This window comes from Phalacrocorax carbo, chromosome 15, assembly GCF_963921805.1.
Source record: "Phalacrocorax carbo chromosome 15, bPhaCar2.1, whole genome shotgun sequence".
Classification (NCBI taxonomy): Eukaryota; Metazoa; Chordata; class Aves; order Suliformes; family Phalacrocoracidae; genus Phalacrocorax; species Phalacrocorax carbo.
This window is the reverse complement of record NC_087527.1, coordinates 4,690,663-4,710,352: the sequence shown is the minus strand read 5'-3', so window position 1 is coordinate 4,710,352 and position 19,690 is coordinate 4,690,663. Positions and strand designations below refer to the sequence as shown.

The 19,690-nt window shown below is 53.4% G+C and overlaps 3 protein-coding genes across 4 annotated transcripts in view; all 3 read right to left on the bottom strand.

The window, feature by feature from the left end:
• The window catches only part of OSBP2 (oxysterol binding protein 2), a 129,852-nt gene extending 127,908 nt beyond the window's left edge, over positions 1 to 1,944 (bottom strand). Inside the window, exon 1 of one of the 2 annotated variants that reach the window (XM_064465834.1) lies at positions 1,547 to 1,944. In XM_064465834.1, the coding sequence (XP_064321904.1) occupies positions 1,547 to 1,830 (284 nt within the window). In that variant the 5' untranslated portion in view covers positions 1,831 to 1,944. The remainder of the gene's footprint in view (positions 1 to 1,546) is intronic. The other variant, XM_064465833.1, reaches the window with a different exon arrangement.
• SLC35E4 (solute carrier family 35 member E4) overlaps positions 1 to 19,690 on the bottom strand; it is a 221,380-nt gene that overhangs the window by 179,832 nt on the left and 21,858 nt on the right. The gene's annotated exons all lie outside the window — the stretch shown is intronic.
• Positions 4,920 to 11,666, bottom strand: IQCD (IQ motif containing D). The gene is made up of 5 exons (XM_064466447.1): positions 11,152 to 11,666; positions 10,187 to 11,011; positions 8,698 to 8,931; positions 6,963 to 7,034; positions 4,920 to 5,658 (listed from the first exon to the last, which is right to left on the bottom strand). The coding sequence occupies exons 2-5, from the start codon at positions 10,877 to 10,879 to the stop codon at positions 5,386 to 5,388; spliced, it is 1,272 nt and encodes a 423-aa protein (XP_064322517.1). The 5' UTR covers positions 10,880 to 11,011; positions 11,152 to 11,666; the 3' UTR covers positions 4,920 to 5,385.

Below are 19,690 nucleotides of genomic sequence, written 5' to 3'. Positions count from 1 at the left end.
GCTCATGACAGACTTGGCACCATTACAGAAAAAAATATTCTGACATGGCTACAAGTGGAGCGTTAAACATCAACCACCTTTTCAAGCGACATAGGTCTGCTGGTTCAGGGCTGGAGTTAAATAGCATAAGAATACCAGAAAGGTTTACAAGTAACTCAGGTGAATTGCTGAGAGTTAACTACATTCTCATGGGGGTGTTTGTTACAGAGCGTTTTTGTTTGGCTTGAGTTTTGGGATTTTGGGGGATGTAAAAACAACTCCAAGCAGACAGACACACCATTGAACTTCTGACCCACTCACTACCTGTGTGGTCCGACCCCAGGACCCAGACCTCTCTTTAGAGCTTGAGGAGTTTATACTAACACCTGGCACAGAGAGCTGAAGCTCAGGGATCTGCCTCAGGCTCCATGTCATCAGCTGGAGCAGAGGAGAAACCAGAAGACAAACTTTGTGTCAGGAGGAAAAACAGCTTTTGCATAGCCTTTACAGAGAAGTCCTCACTCACAGGGTTTAGTACATTAAAGACATATTATTTTATAAAGCTCTAACCACCTTTAACACCCAGGATCGTTTCCATGTTCTGAAATAGAGCCAACATATACTCCACAATACTGGAGGTGATAGAGCACTTAGACAAGTGACAAGAAGAAATCCTTCCTAAAGGATAAAAACACCAAAATCCTACAACACCCGTATGTTCCTGTTTTTACCACTCAACCAATATAAAAACCACAAAAGAACCTACTAAGATGATGCCACTTTGGATCAAACCTCACAGACTCCAGTCCCCGTGCCCAAATACCCTTCTCACTGAACCTACGGCACACCTGTGTAAAAACCATCATGTTATACAGGAAAGAAATCCAGGCAAGACTTTTGAGTCACCGCTAAGTGCTATAACTTCCTTCCTTCCCCAGGAGCACAGCCTCCTGCCTCGGCTGCCTCCGCAGGCACATCCCAGGCCATCCCCTCCCCACGGACACGGCCGCCGCAGCGCTCGCCTGTACACGCGCGGCTCTCGGAGGTATTTTCAGCCTCCGGTCTCCTGCGCAACAAAAGGGGAAAAAAAATAAGAGCAGCAGAAGCCGGTTGTAAAACCAAATTACTTATCAATTTTAGACAAGTAGAGGGGGAGCTTTTTGTTAGAAGATTTATGATCTTGGCTTTCAGAGTACTTGCAGCACCTGGAGCTGCCGCAGCAGGAAGCGGAGGGACGGGAGATGAGGTGGGCAGCTCATCCCCGCACCCGGCCCCGCACCAGACCCCGCCGGCTCCTCGCTACAGCACTGACCATCAAAACCCCAGTTTTGCTTTAAAAGAGGGAGAATAAATAAAAATTAAAAAAAAAAACAAGCAAACTCAGTAACCCTAAAAGATTTTCGTCCTGCAAAAGCAGCGCAGACCCCGCCGGGCGGCCGCGGCTCGTCCCCCGCCAACGGAGGCACCTGCCCGGGGCTGGCAGGACCAGCCCGCCGGAGGACACCGCGCCCCGCAGCCGCCCCGGGCCGAGCGGCCACCGGTACCGGCCCCTTCCCCACCCCGGTACCTGTAGTAGCTGAGGAGCCCGTTGCTGAGCACGAACCAGCGGCGCTGGTAGCCCTTCAGGTAGTTGGTCCACTTGAACAGCCAGCCCTTGTAGGTGTCCGAGCCCGGGGCGGCGGGCGGGCCTCCCCCCGCCGGTCCCCCACCGCCCCGGCCCCCCGGCTCTGCGCTCATGGCCGGCAGCTCCTGGCAGGCCAAGCAGGGGACGGCGCTGAGGAGAGAGACCAGCCCGCGGGTGCTGCTGCTGCCGTTGCTGCCGCCGCCACAGAGCGCGGCCGCCTTCCCCATAGACCCCGGGACGCGGCGCGGCGCGGCCCGGCCCGACCGAGGGCTCGGCTCCCGCCGCCCCGCTCCGCTCCGCGGGCACCGGGCGGGGGCGGCGCCGCGCTCACGTGACGCGAGGGAGGGGGGAGAGGGGCACGTGAGGCGGCGGCACGGAGCGGGCGCCCTCTGTCGGCGGGGCGGGAAGAGCCTCGCGCCCCCCTCCTCCTCCTCCTCCCCCCCCCCGCCATTTTGGCCCCCGCCGCCATTTCGCAGACCCGAATGGCCCCGATCCTGGCTTCGCTGCCCTGACCCCTCCTTCACAGCGGGGCTGCGAGGGCAACTGAGCTATCAGTGCCCTAGCGGAGCATCGAGGGAGGCTCCAGGGACCGAGGGGGTTTTATGTTTTACTAGAAAAAATGTATTTACTAAAAGAGTGGTTAAGCATTGGACCAGGCTGCCCAGAGGTGGTGGAGTCACCATCCCTGGAGGTGTTCAAAAAACATGTAGACACGGCACTTGGGGACATGGTTTAGGAGGCCTGGGGGTGTGGGTTGATGGTTGGACTTAATGATCATAGAGGACTTTTCCAACCTTAATGATTCCATGATTCTATGTGGCCCAGCCACAGGCTGGACCCCAGAGATGCAGCCTGAGGAGCCCTACAGCCTGCCACAGTGGTGCCGTGCCTCCAACACCCCTCCCTAAAAACACTGAAAAAAACCACTCTTAACACTGTTTTTGGAAGAGGAAGACCTGGGGAGGAATACAAACCAGTAAGCAAACATGGGAAGGCGATGAGATCACTACCTGAGCCCATGTGGGGCAGAGGGGCCGGCATGAGGGGCAGCAGTGCTGGGCCAGAGGAAGGCACTGTCACAGCTCACACAAAAATCCTTCTTGGCGACTCTTGCCCAGCCGGGAGGAAAAGCCCTGTCTCCTGCACCTGCTTCCCCCCCACCAGCCCATGGCCCTGGGTTTTATGAGTTGGGTCACATCTGAGGGGAATCCCTCTTCACAGTCAGCCTGGCAAAGCACTGCAGGGATCCATGGCAGATGCTGCCCTGCCAGGCGTCCCCCCTTCCCTCCCAGCCCCGGGGGATCGCCTTTCTCTGATCACTCTAATCTGCTCTGATCCCCGCTGATCGCATTACTGCTTGCCCATCACCTGCACGTGCACCTCTGCCTGCCCTCGCGTGGCAGCCCTGCCAGCACAGGCAGCCCGAACCAGGAGCTCCTGCCAGCCTCACCAGGGTCTCACAGGGACCTTGTGGACTGCAGAACATGATCCTAGGACCAGCCATCTCTGTCTTGTGTGACAGCAGGGCCATGGACCCACCACAGGGCAGGGAAGCTGTGCTGCTGTGCTGGAAGGGGGAGCAGGCAGGGTGGGACAAGGCCACAGGGGACCCACAGCAGGTAAGGGGTTACAACAGACTGGCAGCAAGCAGCAGATAAAGGTCTCATAAACAAGCAGCGAGTGGCCAGTTTGAGGCTGAGCTGGTAGAATGTGCTTTGCTCCAAGCCTGAGGATCTGGGCTTGGAAAGAAAGATGTAAGCCAACTCCATCCACTTCCCTGAAGAGACTTTCTTCAGCCCCCTTGAAGCTAGTTGAGCATTTCCTCCCATTCTAAAGAGAAACTCCTGGGAGTTCTTCAGTCACAAGCACCAGCACCTCTGGCACTAGCAGACACTGAGGCAGCTCATAAGGGCAAGTCCTACATCTGAAAACAGTCTGAGAGTACTTTGGACTCTGAAGGCTGGCATGTGCCCATCAGAAAGCGTTCTCAGTCTGTCACCCAGCTGAACGCCTCTCCAGATAGGCTTTGACATCTGGGGGCAACATCTGGAGGTTTTCGACAAACTCTGATACAGGGAGGCATCAAAATCAGTGTCCAATGGCTCTTGCAACACCCCGATGTCCTCTAATCTAAAAGCATGTCCACACCTTCTTTTGCCAGGAACTCGAGGGATGTGGGTGTTTGTAAACTGAAGCCTCCCTAGAGGTGAAACATCCCTCTTCATGTAAATACACCCTACACTATGCACATAACAACGTCTGAAAGTCTCCATGGATTGTGGCATCTCTTGTGGCTGCAAACAAGGAAAGACACCTCCTCTGGCCATGTTGGAGGAGAGAAGGGCCTCACCTGATCCTGCATCTCACATCCTTGTGATTCCTCAGTGATTCCAGCATGCACCTGGGATTGGGCCCTGCACGGGATTAGACACAGGATGGCAAAAGCCCTGCAATATGTATTGAGTGTGCTACAGACACATCACACTGATCCTGTGACTTTCAAGCAAATAAAGAGTCAAGGGCAAATCTGTCAGGTCCTTGTGTTCAGTACTTGGGGCGCTGCTGTGGGATCTCCCACTCATGGCAAGCACAGCCCTTGAACATCTGCAGTGATTCTTTTGTCCTTAGCAAAATGGCCCCCTCTCCAACTTAGTTTACATTCAGTGGTGAAAAGCATCTCACCCCTTTTGCTATAGGTACCCATTTATGAACAGAGGTAGAGAGGTAGATGAGCACTGGTGGGCCTGGTGGCTATTTGGGCTTTGCAGCCAACCTCACCACCCTCTCCTGGGAAGAGAGGCTGCAGAGAAGGACCAGTGAAGTTGGGAGTGAAGTTGTGTCCCTGGGAGTCTGGATCCTAAATGCTGTTTGCTCCCAGACTTGTTAAATGCAAAGAATACGTGAGCCCAGCCTAGTTTCCCAAGAAAACGAAACAAATATGACATAGCACACTGTGCATGACTGTATCCGTGGTCAGTTTGAGTCCTAGCAGGCAGAGGAGTAAAGAGCTCCATGGTATGAAGTTGCTACATGGCTACTGGAAAAGGGAGGTCAAGGGAGGAAATAAAAACACTTTACTCATGCCCCTGTGGGAGGGAAAGGGCACAGTGTGCTCTGGGGGCATTAGACACTGTAGAATACAGAGGAGAATGTGCTGTCAAAACAGGGATCTATATTAAACAGGGCAGTTTGCTGCTTGTCTTAGGGAGAGACTTATAGTATAGGGAGCAGGACAGGAGCTGGCCTGTGCCACACCCCACCCTTCAGATGGCCCCTGCCAAAAAATGCAAACTGCCAGGGGAGATGCCCAGTCAGGTCTTGTGTCCCTTCTATCACTGATAAGCAATGGTGCTGCAGCTTCCTCCTGTAGAAAGGGGCACGGCCTCTCAAATCCACACAAGGAGAATCCCTGTCAGATGGAGGGCCTTACCCTGCCCCCAGGAATTATTTTATTGCCACCTTCAGTAAGAAAATAATGGGGCCCTGACCCACAAGCAAGGAGACTCAAACCAGAGAGACAAGGCAGGAACCTGCACTCCTGGCCCAGTTCCTTCAGCCAAAGACAACCTCCTCCTTGCAGAGGTAGCAAAGGCAAACCTAAAATGATGAGACATGTCTTCACGCCACTGCTTCGATACGCTCCAACTATGAGAGGTAGCCCCAGTCCTGGGGCATTTGCCTTAGTGCAGATGCTCTCTCAAATCTAATGCCTTTATCTGGAAGAGCTCAGTCCCAGCAGAGTCAGCATCTTTGCCAGGAGGAGAGAGAATAGATTTTGTGCTTTATTTCTTGGTCTTCTTGCTCTTGCTCTTCTTCTTCCTTTTTGACTTGAAGAAGCACCGGACCAAGTAGCCTCTCCAGAAAGCCTGGATGCGGGTGGCAGCAAGGGTCATAGTGTTCAATTCCTTCAAAGCCTGCTCCTCTTTATTCTGACATATCCTGCGCTCCTCCTCAATCTGGGAATACTCCTGGAGAAGCACGGCGTGTTTCTCCATCAGCAGGGACAGCTGGGCCTTCTCCTCAGCATAGGCAGCATGAACCTCTTCACACTCAGCCTAGCAAGACAGCAGATACCAGGTACAGCAATTTTGATGGCACCCAGCAGGTCCCCCCTAGGAGGAGCTGTGCATCCCCAGGTAAGGGTTCTTAAACCCATCCTGAAATCAGGCAGAACCATGACTGGGAGCTGAGCCTTTCCAAAGGCACTCAAAAGGAGGCATGTGCCCAGTACTCAGGGAATTTCACAAGATGCCAAGTCCTAGTATCTTCATGCTCCTCTGAAAAATACTGCCATAATTCCCCCTGTGTTGATAACAGCATCCACCCTCAGCTGGGACCTCTGACCAGGTAACACACACGCAAGTCAGAGGCCCTCCTGCATGTGCTCTCAGCAAAATGACATACTGCTGCAGTTTGGGTAAGGCTGAGCCTGAGCTAACAGCTTTGCTAAGAAGCCCTTTTAGGTGAGTGGCACTGAAGCCCAGCTAATAGGCTGTACACTGCTGAGTGCACGAGAAGAGCCAGAACATGACAGCCTAGAAAAGGCCACGGACAGGTAGTTTTAACGTGTTACTGCACTTCCAAGCTCAGCAGCAGTTTATGCCTTTCCTAATGCCTTTGAGGAAGCCATGCAGAGGTTGAAGATTAGGGGAATCAGCAGTGTGGATCTGTGTCTGTCTTAGCAAGTTCAGCCCCAAACCTGCCATGCTCCAGCCACTCAGCAGACAGGAAACCAAAATAATTGCATTGTTAAACACTTGACAAGGGGGGGGATCATTTCTTACAATTAGCAGCCAGCTTCTAGGCCCCTCCCTATGACTTGCTTTGTTAGTAATCCAGCAGCTTTTTATTCATCCGTTAATAGGACAGGAATAGGAAAGCAAGTAGGGCCTTCTCAGAGGGGAGGTTGGGGGATGCTAACGTGATTCTCAGCCTGTTGTGGTTAAGTTGGGTGCCAAAGCAGTGGTATGCAGGCTGTTTGGTTTCTTAGCACTTCAGAGACATCTCTCAAGGGAGCCAGCAGAAACCAGAGCATGATTTGGACACTAGATAGGGCCAACAGGATTGAGGATTGAGGCAAAAGTGAAAATCCTGTTCCCTGGCATTGGGTGGATGTGTCTGACAATGTGGGAACCCATTTGCCCCCAAATACTGTGGGACGTAGCTTTTTCTAAGTAGCAGAGAACTCCTGAACACATAGGCAGGACAGAGGTACCCTTCCTTCTAAAGCCTGTACTTCTGGATGGAAAAATGCCCCTCACTTCCATGGCCTCCTGTGTAAGAGCAACCTGTCCATCTGGACAGGAATCAACCTGAACATATTACCTCATGGGAGAGCAAAGCCCTTTAAAGAGGATACCTGTTTTTCTCCCATGTCCGCATCATATTTCTGGATCCAGTTCACAATTTCCATCTCCACTCTGCACTTCCTCTGAAACACAAAACAAGGTAGGTTCCTTGCAGGCACCTGAAGCCTGGTAAAAAGTAGCCTGAGTTAGAAAACAGCGTAGCTTTGAGCCCCAGCATCATTGTATTTGAGTATAATACCTCCTCCTTGTGGCAGGCTTCCTTCAGCTGATATATATTTTGTTTGCCCTGGTTTGGTGATTCTCATGGGACATTCCCTGAGGCCAAAAGGGCCTTATTTGGTTTACAGCATGGAGCTGGGCGAGGGCTGAGGATTGAAACATATCTGAAAGGTGTGTTTTGCAGTAGGAAATGAACTTGTCTGATGGAATGCAGCAAGTCACCGATAAACTGAGGCAACCACCTTAAAATTGAAGAAATAGAGAACTGCTAAAATGGAAGCAGGACAGAAAGTACTCAAAAGATGGAGCCTTTTAAAGTGAAAAGATATTTCTAGCTGTAAAACAGTTTAACAGTGGCTATACTGCAGTATAACCAGGTACAGGCAGTTTACCCCAAGCTGCTGTATGTGTCCTCCGTGGAATCATCAAGAGAAAGGTCAGCTAGATCCCATCACAAGTGCCACATGACTTCCTGTATGACACTGACCCAGGATGCCCCAAGGGCTTCCAGGCCATCATGAGGTCAGCCCTCAGCTATTTAGACTACAAGTATAGGCTTGGGTCGCCCAGGTCTAGGGCACGTGCTAAGGAGGGGGAAGGGAGACTTCTGTGGTCAGTGAATCTGCCTGCCTGAGCATTAGAATGAGATGAGCAACTCAACAAATACTACAGTGACCTGCAGCCTCAGAATGAAACTGCCTGATAAGGCCAACTCCATTAAAGGAGGTATAAACAGGTAGATTTTGTACTGCAACTCTAACTTGCACTTGATGCTTTGTCACTTTGCTCTACAACATCCAATACAAGAGTGAAAGACACCCCATTACCTGTGTGTGCTGTCCTGCCCGTGGGAGAGCAGTGCTTGTCTGGACTAAATACAAGTGGGAGCAAAATGAGGGGGAAAGTGCTCTTTTTCCAATTCTAAATTCTCTGTGCCCTGTGTCATCAACATGCTCTGCTCAGGGCAGAGCTGCTGATGCAGAGGCCTGAGCCTGCCTACTGCTTCTGCTTCCTCCTGTAATAAATCACATTTCCCCCTCATTCAACTCAACCTGACTCCTTGGCTTGTGTCTTCAGCAACATGTCAGAGTAGGAACTGCTTAGCTCCCCAGATCAGCTGCGCTCAACCTTGAATACTACAATCAACTCTAACAGATGGCTTTCTATAAAGCCAATATTCTGTTTGCTCTGCTTACCCTACAGCAAATCCCTTGTTTCTTAACATACGCCTTGCCTATTTGGCTGTGGCCTTGCTGCTCTGCACTCTGACTAGACCACAAACTCTCTAGCATGCAGTGTCACAATGCTGTATAAAGGTCTTTTCAGAACTAAGTCACCAGGCCAGGGGAGGACCTGTGAGCAGGCTACTTCCCTGCTGTGGCTGCAGGGTTGCTTCCCACTGGAATCAGCAGAGCATGAGGACAGAGCCGGTATACTCTGACAAACAGCATGTGCATCCTGCCAGGACCTAGCAGGAGCCATGTAATTACTTGCAGCCAGCAGTCGGACCTGACAGCACTTCAAAAGCTTTTAAATCTCCTGTTCTAGAGCTCTCCTCCTGTTTACCTTTCTGAGAGCCAGCTCTGATGCTCGATGCTCCAGTACAAGTGCACTGAGTTGTACTCCTAGCTGCTGAACATCCTGCTGTAGCCTGGCACACCTGGCCTGCGAGGCTTGCAGCTTCTCTTTCTGCTGTTTTTCTCCTTCCTGCTTGATCTGCTGGATGCCAGCCTTGAAGTCTTTGGTCAGATCTTGCATGGTGTTTTTGAGGTCTTTGATTACATTATCCTTCTTGTGAATCTAGACCCAGAAAACAAGAGAAAGAAATACTGTTGAGAAATGCAGCAGAGGCAGAAGGTGGGCAGAAGTAAGGCACCCTTGCAAAGGTGGAATAGATCTAAGAACACACCCTGCTGATCTGGTAGCAACAGGAACCTGCCACTGCTGGCTGTGGGAACAGTGTTAGATTTACACAGGGTGCTTTGGAAACCTTCCCCCACCACTCCCCTGGGAACCTGTTAATAAGGGTAGAGAATTAACAAATAATCCTGAGACCCACTGGCGCTGCCATCTGAGGAAAAGCCAAAATCAGAGCCAATGGAGCGAGCCCCGTGGCTCCCTCGAGCTTTGGATGAGGCTCAGAGTGACTGTCTGGGGGATGCAGCTCAGTGTGCTGCCTGCAAGAGAAATCCTCAGCGGAGACCAGTGAACAGATTTATTCATGGACAAGCTGCCAAATTGCACATAAAAATCTCAAGTGTCTCAATTCACAGATCTCCAAGGAGCAGAGGGAATAGGGAAAGCAGGCCCTTGCCTCCGTTAGCACCATTCAGTGCAGCAAGCACATGACAAAACCTTCCCCTCCATCCCCTTTTGCAGGAAGGAGAAAGAAAAGCATACATATAAAACAAAGGATTGTTTGTCAGGAGTTCAGGGGCTTGGATGCTGGCACAGCCCACAGACTCACAGAGCGAGCCTGGGAAATGCCTATTCATTTATCTGTACCTCAGTTGCCTTCACTGAAAAAATGAAGAATTTGTATAATCTCATATTAATCACACTCTAGGGCAGCTAGTATTACAGAGTTGGAAGTCATAGCAATGTTAGGTTTAAGCAAAAGTGAAGCCAGAGCAGATATTAAAAATGGATTTTAATCAGAGCAATCTCTGCCTGGAATGACTTTTCATCATTTCATCAGCAGTGAATGAAGCCTTATGCTGGCAGCTGACTCAGTAGCCCTGCCAAAATACTACCGCAGCAATTTGTGTCTGTTCTGTAGCTCCTTTTTAAACTCAGTGACTTGTGTCATTCAACTGGGCCAGTGCGAACAAGTTCAAAACATACCAAATTCAAGTTTAAAAAAAAATCAAGCATGCAATAAGCATTTTTCATTATATTTTACAATTAAAATAGTGGCTTTAAATTTAGGATCTGCTTTAGAAATAATCTCTGGAACTTCCTCTTTAGGAACTGCAAGAAAGGGAGTGGTTTTTAGCTTACCAAAGTTTTGCTTCAGTAACACTTTGTTGGAAAACATATTCCCACAATATCATACCTCCTCCTCTTGAGTCCGGATTGCTGCTGCCAGTTCTGCCTGTAAAGTTGTGATTGCTTCAGTGTTTTTCTTAATCTGGAGGGAGATGGCTTCCATGAGCTGAATCTTTCCTTCCTCTTCCACAGGACTAGTCAGGAGTCTCTCAAGCATGAAGTTCCTGAACTCCCCAAAGGCTTTGATAAATGCTTCAGCTGGTGACTCTCTTACCCAGGCTTCGTACTTCAGAGCCTGGCAAAGCGAAGGGTTGGCCCTCAAGAGCCTCAGGACATTTCTAACAGAACATTTCAGACGTTGCTCTAGCAAGCAGAGACAGCCCCGTTGTTCCTCAGCTCTCATGGTGTCCTCTTCTTCTGAGCTGGCAAGTAGGTGCTCCATTTCATTTGAAAGCTTTTGGTGCTCGATCAGGCTGTTTGTGATCTCAGGTCCCAGCACATCAGCAAACCTGTCCAGAGAGTCGATAATATGTGGGATCAAACTGCTCAGCTCCAGCTTGGCCATTGTCTCATCCAAAACAGTTATGATTCTTTCTGTCTCAATGCTATCAGGTTTTAACCGACGTGGATCTGACATCTTCATGGCATCTAATGTGATTGTTGCCTTCTCTGGAGTTGCCGGGCCCTTCTCCAGGGGCTTGCTTCTTTGCTTCCCATCCTGAGGTGGGACTTGGAGCACAGCTGGATCCCCTGTTGCCATGGCTTCAGTTAAACACTTGTGAGTTAAGTATTTTGAGGTCTAGAAAGGATATGACCTCTCCAGTTCAGGGCGAGACTCAGTCAGAGAACACCTCTGCTGATGTTGTCATGTATTCTTTCTCGGATTTTCTCTCTAAAAGAAAAATGTGGTGACAGCATTAGAGAAACGATTTAATTTGGGAAAATGTGGGAGTTTCAGGTTACACCGGAGCTCTCCCTGAGTCTAGGCACATGGTCAGGACATGGGGTCATGCATTAGAATTGGTCTCTAACCCAGAGAGGCTGTTGAATGCCCGCAGGAACGGGGAGTCATGGACTCACGGATTTGAAGGGCAGTGGCAAGAAAGCCACTAAGTCCTAAGTAGCAGCTGAGGTGGAAAGCAGGGACTGCAACTCTGCAGTCCTTAGGGGTGTGTGGAGAGGGGCTTCCTGGTCCGTGGGGCCACATGGGAGGGAAGGGCAGGGTTCCCGGAGTGAAACATGCACCTGCATCCCCCTGGGCCCGCCGCTGTCAGAGGGATGAGGTGGGAGAGGGGATCTTGGTGCCCGGAGGGGCTGGGCTGGCGGGGAGAAGGGCGAGAGGAGGGGGCAGCGGGAGGCTGTGTGCGGGAGGCTGACGGGGATAAAGGGTCCCCTCCCCTCGGGGTGGGTCTGGGATACCAGGGGAACCCAGGGATCTCCCGGCTGTGGGAGAGGCAGGGGCCGGGGAGGGAAAGGGGGATTCCAGGTCGGGAGGGAAGGACCGCCGCGTAAGGGTCAGGCGTTCGGGGGGGGGGGGGCGGCGTCTGAGGAGAGGCCCGGGGTCCGGCAGCCTAGGGGGGGGCCGCGGGGGTATCTCAGAGGTCGGTGTCGGAGGAAGGGCCCGGGCCCGGGCCCGGGCCCGGTCGCGGTCGCCACCACCCCCGGCCTCCGCCAGAGTCTTACGGTTGCTAGGCAACCTAAGCGGAGGGGGCGAGGCCTCTCCCGACAGCCTATGGCGATTGGCGCCTGCCCCGCCCCGTGCGGCGCCCACCCCTCAGCGTCGCCGTTCGCTTGATGGGCGGCGCCGCTGCCCAATGAGAAGTTTCACGGCGGCGAGAGGCAGTGAGGGGGTGTGGGTCGCCATCTTGGCGGCAGGCTCTGCGGGTTGGGATGGGAATGCGGCGAGGAACGGGCACCGGACGGGAAGGAATCCTCGTCTGTGGAGAGGGGAGGCTCCTGTTTTTCTGACAGCTGTATCGTAGGGAAGAGGCATCCCGAGTGGTGCGTGCTCACAGCAGCATTCTCTCCGTGCCCCCTGAAAATGCGTCCCTGAGACTCCTAAAAAACAAGCAGGAAAATAAACATTATGCCCCTGAGATCACGTCTCCCGGGCCCTGGTCAGTCGTAAAAGAGCAAAAATAAAGTAAGGGGACCGTCGGTGCCCAGGAGCCCTGAGGGGGCTGGCTGTGCCACTGAGCACGGGGAAGGGCTGGCCAGCTGCGTGGCGGACCGGCGGGGGCATCGGGAGGATAAAGGAGTCGGTAGCGTGCACCGGGTGTGAGATGGAGCCTTTGCCCTGCGGTCCCGGTGAGGCGAGGTCACGGGGGGGGGGCAGGCATGCCATGCTGAAACAGCCGCCGGGGATGCAGCGTGTTCGCATGCTAATCCACTCCAGCTGATTACAATGCTGATGCCACACATGCCCAATTAGCTGGTTACCTGTGAATTAGCGACATCTGCAAAGAACATGTTGGCCCTTGAAAGCTGAGCACGAGCCCTGCCTTTGCCCTGCTGCGTGGTCAGCAAGAAAGATGCGTTCGGGGAGCAGCAGGCTTCGGTTTACAGGGTGAAACTTGGCAAAATTCCCAACGACAGCCCAGGCTCCTGGTGATGCCAGCTCTGTCCTTGGGTGCAGGAGCAAGCACGAAGGAGTTGCATGGTGCCTGTGGCACCCATGGGCAGCCTTGTCCTGGGTCTCAGCCAGCCTGACGCCGCGCAACCTTTCCTCACGTGAGCAGTCCCCTTTATTTCTGTACATAGCGTGTCCAAGCCCGTGAATAAATCTGCAGCACTGGGGACTGTGCCCACTGGTCCAGTAGGTCAGCAGTTATTAATTAATTATTTCCCTACACAAGGCAAACTAGGGTCTGGTGATGGGAGATGCGGTGGGACTACCAGGGCTGGACTTTTAAGGCCTAGCACTGGTGAGGGCAGATGAGGACACCCATGGGGGGGCCAGGCTTGTCCAGGTCTGCTGCCTCCACGTACAGAGCAGGACCGTGGGTCTGGCAGAGATGCAGGACAAGGGCAGAGCTGCAGAGAGCGAGGTGGGAAGCACGCTTCTGTCAGCTCTGGGCTATCAGGCTGACATATCTGGCTCATTACCTGGCTGGGGGAGCAGAGCCTTGCACATGGGCCACCTCCTGCCCTCAGCAACTCATCCAAAGGACCAAGTCAAAGTCAACACCAGGATTCAGTGTGATGGTAAGCCTGGGTTTGGGTCAAAATGCTGCAGCCACCAGCACAAACCCTAAGCTGGGACACATCCAGCCTGCTGTGGGTAGAAGGTATGGCTCTAACTGCAAGGCTGGGACAGGTTGTCCCTCAGCCTCCAGCAAAAGCACAGAGCTGCCCAGAAACACCTTCTCATGCTCTAGTCTGGCAGATGTGATCTTGTGATGATGCTGGATCCAGATTCAGCAGGTCCGTGATTTCCTGGCTGCAGGGTGATTGGGAGGCATGGGATTTAAGCACAGCGGGGCCATAAGTTTACAAAGGCAATGTGCTGTTAGTTGGATATTTCCCTTACAACAGTCATCACAGCACAGAGAAGCAGCCCTTGTGCCAAGAAGAGTTGCTGCTTTTTCTCACAAGGACTTCAGGGGTGAACCCTGACCCCCATGAAAGGCTGCCACTTGCCCTGCAGATATTTTGGCAATTAAATCCATCTTGAAAAGAATGTCTTTGTCTTTCCAAAGTTGAGAAGCATCTCGATTTCTTCATCTGAAATGGGCCACTGCTCTCCAACAAATGCAGACTTGGGCTTCCTTACAGCCGTGACCTGGAGATGGGATCAATGGCCTAGTGACTGTCCCCTGTGCACACACCCTGTCTGAAGGGACAGAAGGATCCTTGGGATGTACAGGAAAAGAGGATAGAAAGGGTGGAGCAGTGTGTTGCATCCAAACCTCCTCTAAAGTAGGGAAGACATGTTGACCACTGCTGCTCCCTCCTGGATTTGGGTAATGAGAGACATCCCTGTCTTGCAGGCGGGGATGGGGGTGATGACAAGTGCCCGGAGCAGCCTAACCCGTCCTGCAGCTTCACTGGGCAAGCAGCAGCTTTTCTGCCAGGAAGGAAACTGGGTCAATTTAGGAGCTGCATGAAACGTCACCAAACCTGCGTCAATCCTACCTCATCCAGGATGTAGAAAAACCTCAGATCCATCCTGAAACAATTTGCAACATCCAAACCCACCAGACTACATCATTGCCCTGAGCCAGAGGTGCCCAAGAACCCTGTGGGCAGGGGAGCAGTGTGGGGCATATCCGGGTGGGGAGGGGAGAGCCAAGAGACCCTGGGTGCAGGTGCAGCCCAGGCACGCTGTCCCCCGCTGTTTGAGTCCGGCTGTGTTCAGACACAAAGGCCTTGTGACTAAAGAGCTGAGCATTGAAGACCTCCTGTGAAAGAGCAGAAGCACAAACGATGCCTTGCTGCAGGCTACAGTACTCAAACCTGTTGTCACTGTAGGGACAGTCCCCTCCTGCCGCTGTCCTTGCTCTGGCTGCAGCCACAGTGCAGCTAGAGGGTGGGAAGAAACTGATTCGCCGATGCAATGGAAACCATCTTCCCCTGCTCCTCTGCCCACCAGGAGCTCTGAAACCACAAGCCCCTGCAGTGCCCTCAGGTCTGTGGCTGAGCTGGAGCAGGCTGTGTCTGGAGGCATGTGAGCACCTCGCAGGCTGCCACCACCCCGGCACAGAGCTCTGCATGAGGAGCTGCCTCCTCAGGAGACCCTCATGGGACCCACTTGTGCTGGTTGCTGTGCCAAGCCTTGCATCATGCTCTGCTGGGCACGTGGAACACCACACCAAGCCCCGGGGGAATCCGTGGGGCCAAGTGATCCCTGACCACAGCCCGGCTGCAGCTCCGGCTTGTGTTCACTCATTCCCATGTCTTGCCATCATTGGGATGACGTGTTCCTCATCCATATTGTGAGCAAGTGGGAAGGAGTCTGAACTTCCCCTGGCCCCCAGAGCCTTTTGGACAGGCTCAAGGAGAGCTTTGGGAACATCATTAAAAATAACAATGTCAGGCCCTTTTCTCAGTGTTTATTTCCTGGCAGAGGGAGAGGAAACACATCATCACTCATGCTACATGCAGGATAGGCTATGACCTGCATCCCCTGGTTCCCTCACCAGCTAATTTAGGGTTGAATCTAGGTTAGCTAAAACATGACAGGATTTCCCAAGCACCACTTTGGGGATAATAGTTCCTGTTTCTGTGGTGGCCTGCAGGCAGACGGGCCCAGAACAGTCCTTGCTTGCGCACAGGACATGAGACTCATCACACCAAGGGCACCGCTGGGATGAGGTGGTGAAGCTGCTTGACCAGGCACAGCAGCACAGCAGAACTGGCTGACCTGGAGAGGCCTCTGTCCATCCTCTGCAGGGAATTTAAACAAAAAGCAAATTGTGAGGAGTGGCAGTTTCATAGCCATTGGCCAGAGGGGACTGCTGGAGGGCAGTGGGGACAGCAGGAGCCAGCCCTGCGGCTGCATGCTTTGCCCACTGCTCTCCAGAGCCAGGGTGGGAGGAGCTGATCCTACTAGCTTGCAGTCAGCAAAGACCACAGATCTGTATCCTGGGGTTTGCTGACTGCCCTGCGCCTTCTCACCATACACGAGAGTGTTGGTTCCACAGGGATCCCGGTGCTTTCCAGCCTTTCCATCCTACCTGTCACAAGGTTGTCCTTCAGGAGGGGTGCTCATCTGCCTGCACAGCTCCAGCACTACCCACTCCCGCCTGGCCAGCATCTGCTCCTGGGCAAGGTCCCGCTGGCTGCCTCTCTACCTGTCTCCAGGAGAAGGTGTGACACCCAGCCCTGTCCCCTGCCTGGAGGAGGCAGACACTGGGGAACAGGCCATGTGCTGCCGTGTGCAGAACAAGAAGCTTTGACCCTTTTGCCTCCTTCATGGCTTCAGGCAGGAATCTGCACCTCCTCTGCTGCAGGACTCATCTCAAAGGAGCAGCAGCATCTGCTGCTGCTGGGCACCCATGCAGACAGCAGGCAGCAGCTGGCACTTCGCTTCTTGGGCTATGTTTCCTACCAACTTCTTGCAGCTGTGGAGGATAATAATGATGCAGGATGCACATAAAACAAGCCCAGTGAAGCTGCAGTGCTGGTCTCAGGAGAGGTGTGCAGGAGCTGCTATTTCCTTTCAACTGCACATTCATCTCAGGGGTTTACAAACTTGTTCCAGGTCAGTGCAAGCGCCTGTGATTTAGCATTCAGTGAACGCACACTGTTAATATTATATTTGTGGTCCAAGCGTGAGCACGTGGGCAGGCAAGGGAGGTGCCTGCTAAGCCAAACATGGGCAGTACTGCCCTGTGATGAGGCTCAACCAAACCGCTCCCACCTGCCCATCACACTGGCCGTACTAGGTCTTGCCTGCATGGGGCTACAGGCAAGAGTCGCCTGCCCCTTTTAACATTGCCTGAGGGCTTCCATGAGCACTTGGTATGATGTGCTGAACCTGGGAAGTATCAGCTCATTCTCTCCTTGGAGCTGCTTAGGTGAGGAGAGCATCCAGATCTCTGCCCAGCTCCTGTCTGCTTGCTTCTCCGTGCCGAGTTCAGAACTGCAGGGAGAGGAAACATGGGTTATACGTCAGTGCTGGTGCCCTGGGCTGCTTTGGTAATTCATCCAATCCTGGATGGCACCTGCCCTACGGCTCTGGCTTCAGCTGCTCCCCCTGGGAAGGTGTGGGCAGCCAGTACTACCCTGCTCTGCTCCAAGCATTGCCTGTTTCAAGTGATGAGCATCGTGCTGACACAGCTCCGCCTTCCCTCCATCTCTGGCTGAAGACACAGACCTCACCAGTCTGTGCCGGGGTGAACGGTCCTCTCCCATTCCAGAGGCATGATGTACCCCTTGGGGCTCCCCACACTGGAGTGCTGGAGCTGGGGAGTCCTTCCTGATCAAACCACCGTTGCCTCCGCCTCCACCTCCACCCTACCTAAACAGAGAAGCCTGTGAGTCCCTACGGTAAGGACTCTGCTGAGGAGACAGGTGTAGTGGGATTATTGTAAGCCCTCACCAAACTGACTTTTGAAAGGGGGAAGACAGGGGAGGGCAGGAGGTGCTGAGCTGGCTGTACAAAGCAAGAAGCCTGAGAGCACCAGGCTGGAAGTAGGATGGCAGAAGGGTGGCTGAAGAGGGACACTGGCTCGGCCGGCAGCACCCTCTGCAGTCAGCTGTGCACAGCGATAACACCAGCTCTTTGAGAGGAAAATCTCCCCGGTGGGGGGAGTGTTGAGGGCACTGAGATCAGAGTGTGATTTTGATCAGCATCTGCCTGCTGACTCTGCAGCAAGTTAACCTCTGGTCTCCCAAGCAAATGTCAGCCAACAGCTCCGCTGGTTTCAAGGCCAGAGTGCTGAGGAGGTAGGCGAGGTGAGAGCAAACGGGGCCAGGCATTGCCCCATGCCTGGTGCTCTTCACAGCGGGGATGGCTGCTGCGTGCGAGGGCTGGCTCCTGTCACAGGGACAGTGGGATCGAGGGCAGCACTGAGCTGGTGGACTGGAGAAACTGTGACTGGCCTCTCCCAGCACGGGGAGATGCTCAGAGGGGCTGAGCCCTGGCCCTGTAACCTCCACACAGAAGAGCACTGTTACACAGAGCCCCGCAGCCCCTCTGCTTCCATGGTGAGAGGGGAGGGAGGTTCCCTGCTCCCCGCAGGGTGCCAGGCACTGCTCAGGGAACCCCGTGCACAGGGTGGGTGCTGTTTGGGAGACGGAGGGATGCAGCTGCTACTGTAGCAACAGGGATGAACTGCTCCTTGGTGGGCTGCACAGCAGAGCCAAGCTGAAACCACCCGATGTCGGAGAGGGAACACCACCAAGGACTCTGAAATCACAACGTGGGAAGGCAATGAATGAGCAATCATTCACTGCTTCTTGTAACACAAGAACTGGGGGTGCACAGGGAATTTGCCCTGATAGTAGGGTTAAAACAAGCTAAAGGGACTGTTCCTTCATGTTGAGTTATTAGAGGCTGAGGCTTGCTGCCCCAAGGTGCTGCGGAGGCCAGGCATGCACAGGAGAGTCCAAAGGCTATGAAGGGCAGGTCTGCTGCAGCCCAGACTGCTGAAAGCTGGAATAGATGGGCTGCAGGAGCCTGGGTGTGCTTTTGGCTGGATGGCACGTTTCACAGCTGGCAGAGCCGAGAGCTGCAGGCAGTATTCAAACAATAGCTGAAGTGTTGCACTGTAACACGTAAATGTCTGGACCAAGTCCAGAAGCTCTCACTCCGTTTTAAACCAGTCCTTTTCTCACAGCATCTTCCCACAAGGAAAACCCCAGGGTTGACCAGCACAGGTCACCCCTGGGTGGCAGCCACCAGGCTCCTCTCTCAAAATTTATGGCATCATTTGCTTGTTGGTGCTTCCTTGCTTTTCACCTCAGTGCATCTCTTCTTGGGTTTCAGTGCTACTCAAGCCAAGTGATGTAGGTCTGTCACTGGTGTCAGCATGACCGAAAACGTTTCCTGTCTGTCCTGTCCAGCAGCCATCATGGTGAACAACAGATCCATGTTTCTCTGGGCAAACATAGCAGGCTAAAGCTGCAGATGCAGGACTACGAGGCAGTTCACTCTGTTGGTAATTTCTTCCCCAGCTGGATGTCCTCACTATGGTCTGGTGCAGGATCCAGACGGCAGCATGGTAGAGTGGCTGTCCATGAGTGAGGTCAAGAATCATAGAATAGAATCATAGAATCGTAGACTTGTTTAGGTTGGAAACGAGCTTTAAGTTCATCAAGTCCAACCATTAATGTTGCACTGCCAAGGCCACCACTAACCCATGTCCCTAAGCACCATATCTACATGTCTTTTAAATACCTGCAGGGATGGCGACTCAACCACCTCCCTGGGCAGCGGGTTCCAATGCTTGACAACCCTTTTGGTGAAAAAAATTTTCTTAATCTCCAATCTAAACCTCCCCTAGTACAACCTGAGGCCATTTCCTCTTGCCCTATCACTAGTAACTTGGGAGAAGAGACCAACACCCACCTCACTACAACCTCCTTTCAGGTAGTTGTCAAGAGCGATAAGGGCTCCCCTCAGCCCCCTCTTCTCCAGGCTAAACCCCCCCAGCCCCCTCAGCCGCCCCCCAGAACACTTGTGCTCCAGACCCTGCCCCAGCCCCGCTGCCCTTCTCTGGACACGCTCCAGCACCTCAAGGCCCTTCTTGTCCCGAGGGGCCCAAACCTGAGCCCAGCATTCAAGGTGGGGCCTCCCCAGGGCCGAGCACAGGGACCCCATCCCTGCCCGGCTCCTGCTGGCCACACCAGTGCTGACACAAGCCCGGGGGCTGGTGGCCTCCTTGGCCACCCGGGCACTGCTGGCTCATGCCCAGCCGGCTGTCAGCCAGCACCCCCAGGGCCTTCTCTGCCGGGCACTTCCCAGCCCCTCTGCCCCAGGCCTGGGGCGTTGCCTGGGGTTGGTGTGACCCAAGGGCAGGACCCCGCACTTGGCCTTGCTGAACCTCACACAACTGGCCTCAGCCCATCGATCCAGCCTGTCCAGGTCCCTCTGCAGAGCCTTCCTGCCCTCAAGCAGATCAACACT